At 36.2% G+C, this 17,575-nt stretch overlaps 1 protein-coding gene across 7 annotated transcripts in view; it reads left to right on the forward strand.

Moving 5' to 3' along the window:
- The window catches only part of LOC592873 (protein TANC1), an 88,757-nt gene extending 72,119 nt beyond the window's left edge, over positions 1-16,638 (forward strand). For 6 of the 7 annotated variants that reach the window (XM_030986739.1, XM_030986744.1, XM_030986737.1 and 3 more), the window contains 11 exons: positions 611-847; positions 1,539-1,718; positions 2,286-2,379; positions 3,061-3,318; positions 3,991-4,166; positions 4,606-4,738; positions 5,333-5,424; positions 6,293-6,439; positions 8,213-8,313; positions 8,720-9,652; positions 12,734-16,638. In XM_030986739.1, coding sequence (XP_030842599.1) covers positions 611-847; positions 1,539-1,718; positions 2,286-2,379; positions 3,061-3,318; positions 3,991-4,166; positions 4,606-4,738; positions 5,333-5,424; positions 6,293-6,439; positions 8,213-8,313; positions 8,720-9,652; positions 12,734-13,070 — 2,688 coding nt within the window. In that variant the 3' untranslated portion in view covers positions 13,071-16,638. Of the gene's footprint in view, positions 1-610; positions 848-1,538; positions 1,719-2,285; positions 2,380-3,060; positions 3,319-3,990; positions 4,167-4,605; positions 4,739-5,332; positions 5,425-6,292; positions 6,440-8,212; positions 8,314-8,719; positions 9,721-12,733 lie in introns of all 7 variants that reach the window. The other variant, XR_004064333.1, reaches the window with a different exon arrangement.
- The last annotated feature ends 937 nt before the right edge of the window (positions 16,639-17,575 follow it).

Raw genomic sequence — 17,575 nt, forward strand, 5'->3', positions numbered from 1 at the left:
TAGCTACTTGCGCCCTCTATAAACCGAACAATGCCTAAGTGGTACCCATTGGTCCCCCATGGTCCCCTTTTTCTGAGCTGTTTTGATGAGATATGCCAGTGACCACACAGTGAGGTCTAATCCCTCATGGCCAAACTAGTGCAGATAGGTTATAAGAAACTTAATTTTATCTTTTATATTTTATAGAGAAACTTCAGCTGGCTTTAGCTATAGGAGTATAATCACTAATATTCAAAGATTCATTAGCAGAAATACAGTGTGGTGACTAAATTCTTATAACTAAATACCTTAAATGATTAATAATTTCTTGTCATGAATTTTTCTGATTGGTTTCTGAATTTTATGATTAGCTCTTAACTTACAGTAGCATAAGCCATGAGATTGCATTAGGAGCAATGTATTGTCAAGTTTCCTTGTATCATTGCACTTTCTTGTTCGTTTTCTCTCTAGGAGGCATTTAAAATTTAGTCTGCCAAATAAACTTTGAGTGGATCCACACAGTACCCATAAGAAGTGCCAAACTGATTCTGTTTTGAAACAGTTCATTGAAATTTAAGATAATTTTCTCAATTAATTAGATCATAACAACAAAATGATCTACTCCTTTTAGGTTAGCCGATTGTTACTACTAGCTGGGGCTTCCCCTAACCAGCGAACGGACGTTCTCAACTGTGCTCCCGTGCTGTGTGTGTCTTCGAGGGAGGGTCATTCTGAGATGGTGTCACTGCTACTAGAGTTTGGCGCTAACGTTGATGCCGAGTGTGATCGGGGAATGACTGCCCTGTGCCATGCAGCAGCAGGGGGACACCTGGAGATTGTAAGGATGTTATTCATCAAGAAATCCAAGGTAGGTCTGGGACTCATTTCAAGTACTTAATTGTTTCAGGGTTAGGTGTAATTGTATATTGTGCAGCGGTAATTGCTCTCTTGCTCTTTCTGGTTATTATTTTAGATATAATTTTGTTATGAAGGGTGCTATCTTGCGCTTATTATCTCTTATTTTTAATATATACAAAAATTACAAAGGGTTATTACTTTTCTTCTGTAGAACATGAATAGAAAAGAATTGACCATGAAAAGTGTAATTTTAAGCAATTAATCGATACAACCATTTCTGTTAAAACTCAATAGAGCTAGTTACATGTACAGGAATTTTATTTTTATTGAGCTAATTCTTTATCTTGAGTAAATTGAGAAGAATATAACTTCGAAATCCATTTACAAGGATTAGAATAATCTTAAGCATATAATTTTATTTCAATTTTTTTGTGGTTATGATTCAAAAGAGCTGTGCATTATTAAAAGTGTCTCACATATCAATTATGATAGCAGTTACTGGATGATCTTTTCCTATTTAAACCTGTGGATACTTAGTCCCAGATAATCTGGGCAGGAGTCTATGGCAAATACATGTTACCGTATATCATAATAACATCTTAGTCAATGGGTTAAAATATGCTCTAGGTCCTTTCACTCTCCAATCTTGTAGGACATCATTAGAAGTCATCTCACTAAGTTTTCATTGTCTTTGATCCTAGGTTGTCCATACCGATAAGAGTGGACGTTGTGCTATGGTTCATGCCGCTGACCATGGTCATCTACCTGTCCTGAGCTTCCTCCTTCAATGTGACTGGACTAAAGATGACCGTACACAGCTGACCCATAAATCAGTAGCTCAGCAAGCATTAGTAGCAGGGGCTGGAGCAGGCCATAAAGAGGTAAACAAAGTTCTGAAGTATGAAAGATGAATTTGTCCTCATTCAAGATTGATCATACTGTTTTAGAATGGTGATAAATATTGTTCTCATCATGATCTTAAAATAAGAACGATTGAGACAAGCCTTGTAATGTAATCAAATCTGCTTGATGTCGCATGTGTGATAATGTGAAATGTGCATTAAATTAAACCTTACATACATGTAACGTAGAAGTGAACCTTTTTGGGGGGTGCCCGTTTTTACCAACACATCGCTTAATAGAAGCTGGGACCATTTTTTTTTACTGAAGTGTTCTCATAAACAAATATATATATATATAAATACCTTGTATGAACAATAGGTTTTCTTTTTTCATCTTTTAAAAGTTTGTTTCTCTTCACCAACTTGAGATTTACTGATGTTAAAGGTAGCAGTTAGTCTGTTTAGAAATTTCTAAACCAAAGAGACATCAATATTAAATGAAACAGTTTGAACTTTAGGTTTTGATTTCTGTATGGTAAAGATGAAGTGGTAATTTTTATGGTAATTTTTCTCCTGTTCATTGCCATTGTGTTCTTTCTTCCACAGGTCTGTACATACTGCCTAGATCTTACAGATCCTAACTCTCCAACCACAAGCCTTCTCAGTGTGGACGAGCCTGATACCCTTCATGGAGACACAGGTACAACTCATTAATGTTTATGACTGTCATTGTGGGGATTTCATTGTGGGGATTTCCCCATACAGTCAAACCTGTCGTAGTGGCCACCTCTCTATAAACGCCACCTAATTTTGTCCCCATCGAGAGAGAAATTTATGTTGTAGACCCTGCCTAGAAAGGCCACATGTCTGCAGTGGCCACATTTTCTGTTTCCTTGGGGGACCTTTCATGGACAGGTTTGACTGTGCATGTATGTGAGTTCCAATGATCATGCATGTGCAAGAGAAGTTTGTGCCAAGACATTAGGGTGTGCATTTTCAAAGCCTTGCAAAGCCTTTCAAAGTGGTTAGAAGCCATTGTATCATGAGTTATTTTATGTACCATAACAAAATCTCATAAGTATGATTACGTTGTAGCATCTCTTGATGTGTGGTTGATACAGGTTGCATATTCACAAATGGGTTTATTGGTAACACAATTATATCTTTATGTCAGGTTATTATCAGGGCCTGTTGCATAAAACATTAATTGATGGTAACTTTGCCATCAATGGCAACTACCATGGTAACAGGGCTCAACAGCCAATCAAAAGCAAAGTTTCCATGGTAGTTACCATTGATGGCAGAGTTACCATCAATGGTAAGTTTTGTGAAACAGGGCCCTGGAATTAATATCTGATATTGATTATTGATTGTGTTACAGCATTGACAGCTGCCTGCAGTCAGGGTCGCACTGAGGTGGTCAAGCTCCTGCTGAAGCGTGGAGCATCGGTCCAGAAGAGCAACCAATCCCAGATGACCCCTCTGATCTGCGCGGTCAGGAAAGGCCGATGGGAGATAGTGGACATCCTTCTCTTCAACCACGCTTCGCTGGAGGACACTGACCGACATGGACGGTCACCCCTCATGCTTGCGGCTGGAGAAGGCCACTTGGCTGTCCTTGAGGTGCTCCTAAGTAAAGGTTGGTCAGGAATCCTTATCCCAGCTCTCAAAATACAGTCAAACCTGCTTTAGTGACCACCTGTCTACACAGACCACATGATTTGTTTCCCTTGAAAATGGTTTCTCATTGAATCATGTACTAAAGGAGCCTGTCTACAAACACCACTTTTTGTGTTTCCCTTTGGCGGTCGCTATAGACAGGTTTGACTGTACATAAGAACCTTGGTTTGACTTGAAATGTATTCATTTGACAAAAACCTTACTGGTCAAGATGGTTTCAGATAAATGGAACTGATTTCCTCTAGTCATTTTTCATTTAACTGCAATTTTTAATGTGGTATGTGATGCAGAGAAGTTTCCTCAATCATTTGATGTGTGCATTTTATGAATTAATTAGATGTTTCCATAAGCTTTTCAAGAGATTTGATCATTTATTACCAACATTCATTTCACATCGATACAATGGATATCTTTACACTACGTGAATAGACACACTTTGGTAAAAGGAACTAAACAAAATAGCATAAATTAAACTGGTATACTTAAATATTGGATATCCTCTGATATGAAGGGCAACACAAGGATTTCTTTTATAATCGAACGGTCAAGAATGGATTTTCTTTGATTAAAACGGTAGCATAAACGTTCCTTTCCATTTTCCCATACCCTCTTTAAACAAATCGCAATCCAGGAGCTTCAGTGCACAGCTTTGACAAGGAGGGTCTGACGGCGCTGTGCTGGGCTTGTCTGAAAGGCCACATCAACATCGTCAAGTCACTCCTAGAGAGAGGATCAGCTATTGACCATGATGACAAGAATGGACGAACTCCCCTGGATCTGGCAGCTTTCTTTGGAGATCCACAAGTGGTAAGCTGGGTTTCTGTGACCTCCTTTCCAGATGTGTGTATCTCACTCATGAATTGTAAAGAAGGTGTATACTTTTGCTGTCAGAATTCATGTTTTGCTTGTCTTTACTATTTTTGATTTTAATGAAGAATAATTGTAAATGAACTTACCACATGATATATAACCTCCAACATATTCTAATGTATTTTGATCATCATCTTATCATCATCATTATTATTATTTAACAGCTTCGATTTCCAGTCAGTACCACAATAGAAATCTCGAGGAGACTTGTTGCCCTCCCTTGAATGTACATATGGTGTGATAGCCTAAAGCGTTATCCACATCAGACACAGTAAACTTTATAAACGAAAACCTGCTGAAGCAAAACAGGATGATATATGTGCAGTGCACTTAACATTTCTGTTTCTTTTTGTTTCATTCCATCCATCTCTCGCAGGTTCAACTGCTGGTAGAGAAAGGAGCCAACATAGAGCACATGGATAATAGTGGTATGAGACCTCTGGACAGGGCTATAGGATGTAGAAACACCTCTGTAGTCTCTGTCCTACTCAAGAAAGGTGCTAAGCTAGGTAAGTCAACCGTGTCAAACATTGCATATTATGCTTGAAGCCCACTGCAAACACACTTTCCAATTCAACTCTCATCTGATTTAGAAGAAAATGCTACATCTATAGGTATGAATTTAATTCAATTTAAATATTTAGCTTTTGATTTGGGTTCCTGAGAATCATGTGAATATTACACATCTGAAGTGCAGGGTAGAGGAAGCCTTAAGTGGAAGAATTTTTTTTGATTGATTGATACATTTTTATTTCAAATTCATTAAAAAAATATTTAAAAAAACAGGTTATAAACATTTACAATGTACATATAAAATCAAATTAAATATGTGAAACAAAGTAATTGAAATACATTTAAATACAAATAGTTGGAAAATGAAATAGGGTGTATCAGTAAAAGCCTACACGTATGTGGCTTGACAAGTTGATATACCCAATAAAGTATGTAATCCTACATTTGTTTAATTGGAATTGGAAATGAATGATACTTGATACTGTACTTGTAATTTTGTGAGATACAGCGATCTTACCCTTTTTATTGCTAGCAGTTTGAATGATGCAAACATTCCATAATGTTTGTGATGGCTGTGTTTATCTATTTAGGTCCAGCTTCATGGGCCATGGCAACCTCCAAGCCAGACATTCTGATTCTATTACTCAAGAAACTCATGGATGACGGCAATGCACTCTACAAGGTAACTCAGTCTGGACATACCATCATTTTATGTGGCTGCCGTGTTTCAAGCTATGTTTATCTGATGAAAGATAGTACAAAGATTTAAAGCCTGACTGCACTACTTATAGCTACTTGGGCCCTCTAAATAGCAAACAATGCCTAATCGGTGCCTGTTGGTCCCCCATGATCCCCTTTTTCTTATGTTAATTGAGAGCTGATTTGATGAGATAACCACCTGTCAGTGACCTTGCAGGGAGGTTTAATCCCCCCTGGCCAAACTAGTGCAGATGGGCTTTAATAGATAGGAAATTATTTAACACCAGCTTATTCAAGTCCTAAGAAACCATAGGCTTGGTCATTTAATAATATATTCATCATTCATATTCTAAATTAAGTCTACATCTGCTCTAGTTGATGATTTGACCAAACGATCGAGTGCCACAGTTGACTCTTGTCTCATGTACGATATATGTATGTACAGTATACTTAAACAATATGGCAGTGTAGGATTTCATTTCTAACTTACAAAAATTGCCTCAGATTTTGACGTCTCTCCTCCAGCAGTAACATTTTGTAATTAAATGTTGAACCCTCTGATGGGAAATCTATGACTGTGTGGCATTGGCCTAGTTTAGCTACATTTTAAATATTCAGCTTAAGTTGGCCAAGTGTTTTGAAGAGTTGTGGTTGCTCTGAATGAATGGCATATCAGCCTGATTGTGACATTATCACAGCTCTACATATGACATACATGGTAGATGACTGTTAACGTTACAATCCAAATCAGTCGCGACTTTTGATAAGACGGGGCCCTGATTTCAATATCACTCTTTACTTTTTACAATATGTTGTAATGGTACCTCCATTTTTTTTTTGTATCCAAACAGAAAGAGAAATGGAGAGAGGCTTGTCATAAATACCAGTGTGCTCTCAGGAAGTTTCCTTCGGAAGGTTTTGGTGAAGACATCCGGACCTACAAGGAACTCAAAGTCAATCTCTTCCTTAACATCTCAAGATGCAAGCGAAAGCTAGAGGTAGGTATCATCTTCCAAGATGATAATCCTCTTATCCTATAGCCCAAGGCACACTTAAGATTTGACTACAATCTGATCTTAAAGATGAAGTTGAGTTCTGGTCATGCGATTGCATTGTGAAAGAAACGGTGTGGAATCGACCAGAAAAGGTTGATCATCTAGCATATAAGAATTTGTGTCTATTGCAAGGTTCTGGAATCATCAAAATGGTAAGAAATTTGGCCAAGTCTTGGTAAAATTACAAACACTGTACACAGAAAGATGTATATGGGACTACACGAACACGTAGCGTAAAAATCCTACCCTGGAGTTTTACGATGTTACATGACATATTAAGAATATGAAGGCATTTGAAGAGCCATGCTTTTCAGGGAACATGTCTTATCTGATGTTCTTCCACACTCGCATAATAAGAATGATAATGCTCACAAATTATTTTTCACCTCTTCCCAGAACTCAACCTTCTCTTTAAGAGTATCTGATCTTTAAAGAAAGAGTCATTAGATGTGAAATTTTAGATTGTACAATATTTTCCCAATCAAGGTTCCTAATAGGAATACAAATAATTAAAATGAAAATGCAGCATTTGCAGTATTATAAGCATTCCAATAGGAGAAATTAGGCCAAATTGTCTTCAAATTCTGTTGACATATGTATTGGCATATAGCTTTCGGATTACAAGTTTTTTATATTGCAAAATATGAAAATTTGTTTCAAATAGTGATTATGGACAGTTTAGTTTTAACTGCATTTTTATACCAAAGAAGTTCTTTAGATGACTAGTATCTATGGCACAATGTTTAGAGATTTTAAAAACTCTGGAACTGAAAATGTACTCTTAATTTTTTAAAGCTCAGCTCTTGTAACACTTCTCTTGCCTTAATCAATGTTATACAGATGTATCCAATGCTATTTTGTTATGGTTGTTGGCACGTTTTTATTTCTCTTTGGAAATAATCATTATGTTATGATCTAAAGTCATAAACATAATACTGTAGGTTATCATCATGATCATCATCCCACAAATAGTACCATTTAATCATTGAAATATTATTTTCCAAGAATTCTCCATTTCCTGATGTCATTGAGGAATTTTTTTGTGAGGTTTCATGATTTTATTTTCTCAATGCTGACGTCAAAACCATGTTCATTTCAATAACAAGAAAACATGACCAGTGCTATGACCTTTAACAAATAGACATTTTGTTACCGTTGACCCCGATTATGTATTTTATATGGTATCATTTTGTGCAACAAGTAACGTACATTGCCTCCGCACGGAAGTATGCATACTACTATGAATGCAGAAATTCATGGGAAGTTCAGCCATGGTAGCAAGTTGCTCTGAAGGAAAGATGAAAATTCAGAGATGCAGATTGGAAAAAGTTTTAACAAAATCAGATAAAAAGTAAGAATGTTATACTTGTATACTTGAACATGTATGGGTGCTGGCTACCTGACACTGACAGCCCTTGATTGAATGGGCAGACAGGCAAACTCTCTTTCCACATTTCATATGTATGTTTAAAATATAGAAATCAATAAATCAAATCAAATCAAAATCAAACTTACCCTTCTTACATGATTCTTTAAGACCTTATAATCTTACGCCACCTGAAGAGGCTGTCGTCATTACCAGTTCTTTCAGTAGTCATACAAGTAGCTGTCGTTTTAATCACGTCATATTTCTTATATCCCTCCCTTCTTTTCTTCCCCCCCCCCTCCCCCTCTCTCTCTCTCTCTCTCTCTCCCTCTCCCTCTCTCTCTCTGCAGGATATTACTGGTGCTATTGAATATTCTAGCAAAGCTCTTGAGATCAAACCAAAGTGTTTTGAAGCATACTACGCCAGAGCTAGGGCTAAGAGAGCAATAAGGTAAGATCTGATACTTGGGTATTTTTGCTCAAAGATAGTCTTCAGCTGTGCTTGAATTATGCTGAAAATTGTATTGAAGCTGTTTCCACGGTAATCTTGCAATAGCATTATGGTCAGATGTTGGATTCAAAAAGTATAATGGATAAAAACTTGTGTGTGTCAGGACTATTATATATAAATGGGTATAAGTTGTATGAAATTTTTTTTTTTTTATTAGATAAAGCTATTGGATTCGTTGTTGAGTAGGAGACATCCTGCTCACCACACCACAATGGTTATTTGATCAAAAATCTTCATGTAAACCGTCAAATGAAGTAACAGAAAATGGGATGTGTTACTTTCATACTTTGGAATGTTAGGAAATGTCATAGTCTGAGCATGTTTTTAAATTCATGTTTAATTGCAGACAATATGGACCAGCCCTACAGGATTTGTTAGAAGCAGTGAAGCTGGCACCCAACAACCGGGAAGTCCGAAGACTGCTGGTGAGGGTCAAAGAAGAATGCAAAGAAGAGACCAAAAGACAGCGGGAAGCCAAAGAAGAACGCGAGGAGAAAGAGAAGGAGAAGAAGGAGATGACCCCAGACTCTGGCGTTGCCAATTCACAACCAGGAAGTGCTGAACAATCACAGGCAGAGGTTTCGGAACCTGAGGAATCTGGACGACCTGTCACCTCGACGGCACCCTCGCAGGCCGGACGGAGTGATCCTGCAGTGTCTAGTTCTGTCTCCTCTGTACAGAACACAAGCAGGGTACATGACTCTAGTGGCGATCTGTCCTCACTGGACAACAAAGGGTTAAATAGCAATAGTTTGAATTCTAGTAGTAGTTCAAGCACACAGTTAGGGTCTGTGGAATTTACCATTGGAAACGGACATGTGGTGCAAGGAACCGGTGTTTCGCTGAAAGATGAGAACTTGTCGGAGAAGCAGGTGATCACCGAAGTGCAAGATGGACTCAAAGCAGGGGACAAACCCATTCCTAGACGTGCTCAGACAGTCAAGATGCCACGTCCGCCATCCATCGAAGTGGCGACGTCAGAGCCGGTGACGGCGGGAGTCGTGTTCTTCAACGCCGGAGCTACGGACAACTCTCTCATCTCACCCAGCTCCGGCCAAGCGACCCACCCCCAACCCTTACTAAACAAACCAAACAACTCCGACTCCAGGGAGAGTACTCCAGAGTCGTCCACTCCTGGCTCTGGATCCGCCTCTGGGTCTGGTGGGTCAGGAGCTCTCAACTCCCCTGTCCATAGCTCGGTCAGGCTCCAGGAGGTCGTCCCTCACACCATCATGTCCAACAACCCATCCAGTGTCCACCAAGCAGGGGTCACCCACAGGTGAGAGTCATCGAGGTGACACCCCCTGGGCCCCAGGGCTGGCTTCCCACCCCCGGCCAATGGTAAAGGTAAAGGGTAGCATAGATAGATAAACAAAAAATGCAACTTGTCAGCAGTCAGTGTATCCTCCTTTTCCCCCGACTCCTACATTGGTGCGTCATTCTTCCTTCAAAATAAATCATTCCTTTTTAACCAAAATTCCTTGTCCAGGTTGGTCTGGGGAGATTTCTTCTTGTCTTTAATTGTTTCTAATTCTTTCTTTTTTAGTTTCATTAACTAATGATTAGCAAACATAATATTAATTGCTCTTGCACTATGAGTTCAACTTTAATACCTGCAAAAATACATCATGTAGAGTTTTAACAAAAATTAAATGTCATCAAAAGCCAGCAGCTATTTGCATATCTAACAGTACCATCAAAGGCCTCACTTCTAATACAACCTATTCCCATCTTTTCTGGGCTTAGAATACTTACTTACATTTAGTTTCAAAATTGTTCACACTAATTTGACTAACAGTAGTATAAAGTTGAAAGTTACCTGTACTTGGCACAATATATAATTGCAAGCTCTGATTTGAATTAATTTCATATACTAATTAGACAAAAGTACTCTTGCAAAGCTGTGGCAATATTCTAACCATTATATTGATTAATAATGAATCCACCTGGCAGCATGGAATTCACTCCTTCCTTTTTTAGCTCTAGATTTTTTATTTTTTTATTTTTGCATGATCTTTCTCGCATCTTTTGTTTGCAGTGGCTTTTTAAAACACTTTTTTAGGAAAGGCATCTGTGTTGTGTGTTTAGTTCTGCAATGTGAACTGGAGCTATTTCTGTTTTTTTTTTTTGCTTTTGCTTTTGCTATTGGCTTTTGCAATTTTGTTTCTTATTTTGACAATTCGTGTATTGTTATCTTTCATTTTGTGCTGTAATATTGTTTCCTAGCCGCCTTCTGATAACTTATGATAAACTAATCAGTGAAATTCTGCTTCTTAGATATATAAAAACCAAGAGATGCTAAGCATAGTAAAGACTGGTTCACGGTACCGTGCGTTTTTTTAATCAGGCATTTGATTTGGTGCATCAGCATGGCTTAGAACATACATGTAAACTAAAATAAACTAAAAGACATGTAATAACAAATATTTGTGCAGTTAACTAATTGTTTTGCGTTCTTTTCTGTTGCTGCTCACTCTTTTTCTGGGTATCCTTTTTGATTAAAAAAAAAGTTTGAATTTGAACTATGACCTCCTAAAGATCTGTGATTGCTCTTCTGTGCATCTACTTGGAAAGTATGTGCTGATTTTTTCTTGAGGACTGTCCTGTAGTCACTCTTTTAAAAGGAGGGCTTGAATTGGAAAGTGGGTATTTTCAAAGCGAGTTTAATTTAGTCAAGAGTTTACAGATAAATAAAAAAAGAGGGAATTTTATCTTGTAAAAAGAATTTTTGTGGATAATCTGTTTTGGATGGTGAATGATAACAGACCTGACAATATTGCATCTCATGTTTAAATAACATGCTCCCTTTTGCCTTGACTGTTTGTCTTGTAGATGAGTTTTACTGGTTTTTATTAAAGTGGGAATGTTGATACGTCTAATCAAACCTTTTGTTATGTGTCTACCAAAGTCATTTAAGCTCTATCTGTCACTAACTGTCACTTGGTCAATCTTATTGAATGAATTAGAGCTTAATTCATTGAATGGACGGATGAATAACATCCAAAGCAAATCCATCATAGTTCAAGATTGTGAATATTGAAACATCATGAACTGACAGTTGTGAAAGCCATAATCTTGGATATATAATTGTGAAATGTGCAGGCCAAACATGACTTCAGACTTTGTAGATAGTATCTCTTTTCCCACTTTATATTCCAGTAAAATAAGTCCACTATCAATGTTCATGGTATCGATTGGTCTGTAGTTTTCAATCAGTTTTGATTTGTGAGGGATATAGGTAGTTGTGAAAGTTTGTCATACATGTTTATTAAAGGTAATACAAAGTTTTGGTATGGGGTCGTGAATTTGGTTCAAATGAACATATTGGAAGCATATGCGATCCTACGATATTCACTGATCGTTGTCGTGGTGGAATCGACTCTAAAGTTATGAAATTGTAAATAATAAACACTTTATGTTATATAGCTCCCTCTCAAGGTCAAGATATTAATTAAGCTATAAAACAATGTTTCTTGACTAAAATCGACCGATTAGCTATCCCCGTTCGGAGATTATATGCCACAACTACATATTCTGAGATTTTCATGGTCGCAGCTACCACTGTACGGCCGTAGGAGCTATTTGAAATTCATCAACATTTACCGGCAGCACCGGTAAATTTTTTAATTCAATTTTTCTCGAAAGCAGAAGTGTTTTAGGGGCTAAAGATTCTATTGTATTTAATACGTCCACAGGGGCATCCAAATATATCAAAATTGTAAAGAATCACTATCCACCCATTTTTCAAAATTTCCCAAAACTTTGTAATACCTTTAACTTCAATAGTTTATTTATGCATCTTAAATTTCAAGTTTATTTCTTTTACAGCCAAACTTTCGAAACTTTGAAATTGCTTATAACACATTTTCACTCTATTAATATTTTTCTATATCTGTGGTCATCACCATAAATTGCATTCACCTAAACTAGAAAAAAAAATTATAAAAAATGGTACTCCATTTTTATGCAAACGTGGCAGACAAAAATTATCATAGACTATTAAACATTGCTGATATTTTTGATAAAGTTCATCTGGCATACAATATGGCATCAAAGTCAACTCTTCTAAATATATTGCAGGTTGCGACTCAATTTTTTTCATCATAAAAAATTTCTAGGTCTTGGTATCCTTTTGTTTCATCATATTAGTTTATGTGGTTTAAATGGATATATGGAGTTCTTTTGAATATTTTCTGCTACCTAATACTGTCTTTTTAGTAGACAAGGAATTTAGAGCACTGGAAAATTCCACCAAGGATCAGTGTATGGGTCATATTTTGGGATAGCATGCTTAACCAGGTCTTGTGAATCTTTAAACATGTACCTTTCATTGCTTATTTTGACTTCATTCACTGGGCAGTGTACTTCAGCAACCACCAGCACAACAAGCCACAATCTTAGAATCCAGAGGGTCTCCATCATCATCATCTAATACTTCGTCCTCCTCCTCATCCTCCTCCTCCTCCTCCTCCTCCTCTGCCTCCCCCTCATCATCGTCGTCTCCAGGCCAGGCTCCTGCAGCTCCAGGGGCGGGAGCCGGGGCGGTGGTTGGGCGTGGTGGAGGGGGCGGGGAAGGGGGTAACGCTGTGAACGCATCAGCCGTTCCTCCGCAGAACCCCACCCAACAACAGCTGCACCAGGAGTTCCCGCGACCCAATACCAAGCATACCATATACATAGGCCCCACCGCATTGTAACCATGGCAACTAAATGTGTATGGTCGTATCAGTCTGATCAGATTCAATTCTTAAACTATGTTCTATCATGAGATGATAAACCATGTCACAAATATGGCAGGTCAAATAATAATCACTTCACTGTAAATGAAAAGCACTGTTCATACACACAAAATAAATGTTGCAGGGGTTAAAATTCAGTTGCATAAGTGTGGTTTGCATCTCATTTCATGGTTGGTTTATCACTTGATTATGGAAGATATCAATGTTAAATCAACTCATTGCCAAAAAATCACTAACATTTGCTAGCTGCAGGGGAGATGAACTGCATACTGCTCAAGGTATCATGTTCAAATGAAATAAATGAGAAATTTTGCATTTATGAGCCAAGCATGGCAATGTAAAAGTAGATGTAGCCATGTGGTTGGGACAAAGATAATGAGCACAATACGGGAACACTTTCGGAGCACATTTCTACTACTTTCACTTCATCATACTCACCAATGGGTTAAACCATGCAATATCAATAATAATAAAAAAGCAGAAAGTGGTGCTCTATCCTGCTGTTATCCAAATATTTAATCAGAGTAAATAATATCAAGCTACAGATCAAGTGCCGGTGGAACAAGTTTTATGAATGAATAATTGTATCGCTCATTCCTATTAAAGTATATGGTACTTGTTTAACGCATGGTATATGGGTGTATAAATAAATATTCAACCAATTAAATTAACACCTGCATTGTATTCATGATCCAGCATAAAGAGTACTCTCTTTCCGTCCTCTTCTGCCTCTTGCTTTCATATCTCTATGAATTTCTTTCTTAATCCCTGTTCAATCTCTTCATCTATTGCTCAGCCCACTTTAAGATGCGAATGAATTAGATACGTGACTGTTAAAATCCTAGAAACTATGACTGTATTCATTCTCACATTGGCATATCCTACTTGAATTAGAATAGAAAAAGGTTTCACAATGAACTGCATCTCACAATCTTTCACAATGAACTGCATCTTTTGCTCTTAAGTGATTATATAATATATATCACCCATAATATATGCCCGATTTATCAAAAATTGGGATAAAAACTGTACTGTCAGTAATATATATATATTTTCACACTTTAGTCCAGATTTTTGCTGCAATATATTTAAAAATGGCAAATCACTCTTTTCAGGCAGAAATTCACTTATTTACAAGATGATATGTACATGTATTTAAAACTTGTTTTCAGTACTATATTTTTGTCTCAGTGTTTTTTCTCTTCTGTACTGTGTGGAAGTGTTTGCACCATTCATCAGGTTAAGTATTTGATTGATATTTTCACGTGCATGTCTTATGATATGGCTAGGTGTAGCATTAAAAATATGTGCACTTTTTGATAAAACAGTGTGGTGTGTATTAAAGTATGCATTATTTTATTATTCCTTCTTTAATGTAAGGCTTTGATATTGCCAACTCTGTAGAGTCCATTCACTGCACTGTACTTCAACTATTTACAAAATACAAATTCACATATTGGTACTTATTTCATTGGAATTCAAGTGATTCAAGATTAGTATTCATATTATTAATTTTATAATATACAAAACAATACCCTTTGATATTAGTCCATGAATTTCAGTACAATTTAGTATGGAAGATATTTCTTACAATATGTACACCATATACTTATAAAGTTTAAAAGCACATGCATTTTGAAGTGGAAGAGTGTACCAATATTACATTGCATTTTGATAGTGATTGCACATAATGGCACTGTTTATATAGTTCATGTTATGACGGCTGAAAGTGTCTCATGACCCTAGCCCTGATGAAGAAACCACTCGGTTCTTTAGATGCCCTGCTTCCACTGGCAATTTACGCCAATCTACTTATCAAAGAATTGCCCTGTTCAAAATTAAAAATGAATGGCACTCACTATATTTATTTATCAAGAATATAGATTTGAAGAGGAGTGTTTAACTGCTTCCTTGAACGTGCACTGGTATTCCAACCTGAGCCCTTTTTCACAAAACTTGTTATCAATAACAAGCTACAATAACTGTTATAAGCTACTGAAATGGTAGCATCTGATTGGCTAGAAGCAGATTTGTCATAGAAATTTAGCATATGTTATTGATAACAAGTTTTATGAAACAGGGGGCCCAGGTTTCTTCACTTCACTGATATTATTTTCTGCATAGTTATTTGTCATTTATTACCATTATTCCTAAAAATTCAGAAATAATTCTCTTCAGGCCCCATTTTCAAGCCATTTATTTATTGTTATCTTGTGTATTAAGAATCAGAGAATAATAGTCGGGGAGAGAGTCTCTGTGCTCTATAGTTCTCATAGAAAAGTAAAAATTTCACATTGATAATAATAAGGGATTACAAAGCTTTTAAACCAATGTATTTTTGCATGGCATGGGAGAATTTTATGTTCTCAGTAACTGTCACCATTTTAAGATTTGATACACTCCTGTATAACACATTCTAGTACTAGCGAGGCTCCAACATCAAAAGAATATTGGTCAAGTATTTACAACTAAGTAGAAGCATAACAAGTGCTTAATATTCCCTGTTATGGTCCAACTTGTCACCTTTTTAATTAGAATAGCAGGAATTTACCACGCCTTTCGTGAGTATTAATTATTTAATCTAAATTACCTGATATTTTTAATCTTTTTTCTCTTATCTAGATGAGCCACAATTTTAGTTAATTTATGTGACTGAAAATAAAAGGAACCTCACTATTTTTATTATATTTCACCCATTATTTTACACATTATATAATTATTGTCCTGTGCCTATGATAATTTTCCTTGATTCAATGAAATATAGCGATAGTAAGGCGGCAGTGTTCATTGTGAGCATTTATTTGATTTAAATGAATTACTGAATTAGAAAATTTACTTATACAGTGTAAGGGGAAGCCAAGTTATAATTTTTTGTTGGTGTTAAAGTGTTTTGTGATATGCGGAGGAAAGAATTGAAAGAGCTTGCACATGATCCATTCTTAAAAACTTAGAAACAAGAAAAGTACTTATTCTCACAGTTAAAAGAAGTAACAGGTCTTTTTGATAAAGAAGTCCTTATATTTATAAATGTACTCCTCTTTGGTAGCAGCTCAAGCATTGGTATGATGGGATTTTCATTTTAAATTTACACATTTTATTGTTCACATTGATGCATCTTCCCGTGTATTTATTATGGCATTTGAACATAATTATGGTCAATGTCATGTGATGAAATTCATTTTCTTTTATTTTTATTGTATTTCGAGCCAAAGAGGAGAGAGAACAATGATTATTTGATTAAATTGATTTATGTAGCAGCTATAAATTTTATTTTCTGCACCAGGATTTTCTTAGGATGATTGTATATTTCTGATATTCGTGCTGGTGTGTACATGATGGCATACAGCTGCACTGGATACATAGGTATTTGTGTAATTAATGAATGGTATATGAATTTGTTTAGAAGATAATAATTGCTGTATGAATTTTCACATACAGATTTTTTTGAACTGGTCAATGTTGACTGGCATTTGTATATTAAAGGATGTGTACAAAAATAAACTGGCTAAAATATAAGCGTAACTTACTTTGTTGTGTGTGCTTTGCTTATTTATTTGAGATTTTGAGGTGTGGCATATGATACTGATTACACTTTAGAAATAGAATCGGGGTTGAATTTAGCAAAATAGATGAATGGAGAAAGAGAAAAACAGAGAGAGAGAGAGAGAGAGAGAAAGACAGAGAGAGAGAGAGAAAGAGTGTTGTGACATTTAATTTGTGGGACAACCCTTCATTCATCAGTATGTTTATCAAATCTTCAGTGTCAAATTTTCTTTCAGTATTTGGAGCATTCCTCCAATCTGAACGTCTGATAAGAAGAATACGAAATAGGAGAATCACAATATCATATTTCTTATGCTTATCATTTATTTACTTTCTTTACACAAATTTATTTACAGTCAATAAATTACAATTATATGTACAAGATTACAAATCTAATAAAATGTTACAGTAACAACATACAGGTTTATCCTTCCAGATTGAATAACACATAAGAGGACAATACCTAAATGTATCTTTAAATCAGAATTTGGGTATAAAAAAAGGCTTCAATGTATAATTAATTTTTTTTACATGGAACTCGTATAATCATATATTTAACTATAGCAGCAATATTAAAGAATCTCTTGAGACTGACACCATCTATATAATCTTGCTTCCAATATTCCAGACTGTTGTTTCAACATTTATCTTAAAAGTGAAATACTACAGCTAGCCCAACAGATAAACATAATGTTCTCAAAAGATGCTTGAATTCTGGTAAAAAGAGATTTAAAGGCAATTGTCTACAAAGCAATCGTTTATTCAGTAATTATTGTAGGTTCTTTGGACTTGTGGAAAACGGCAAAAACGTAACCAAACCTTGCTGAAAATCAGATACACCTCCCACGACTATATTTCTTCCTTCTTTTTTTCATCTTTGAATTGTAGCAACTTGCATGAGCGATTCCAACAAGTATTTG

Source organism: Strongylocentrotus purpuratus, unplaced genomic scaffold (genome assembly GCF_000002235.5).
Source record: "Strongylocentrotus purpuratus isolate Spur 01 unplaced genomic scaffold, Spur_5.0 spur5_contig_838, whole genome shotgun sequence".
Classification (NCBI taxonomy): domain Eukaryota; kingdom Metazoa; phylum Echinodermata; class Echinoidea; order Camarodonta; family Strongylocentrotidae; genus Strongylocentrotus; species Strongylocentrotus purpuratus.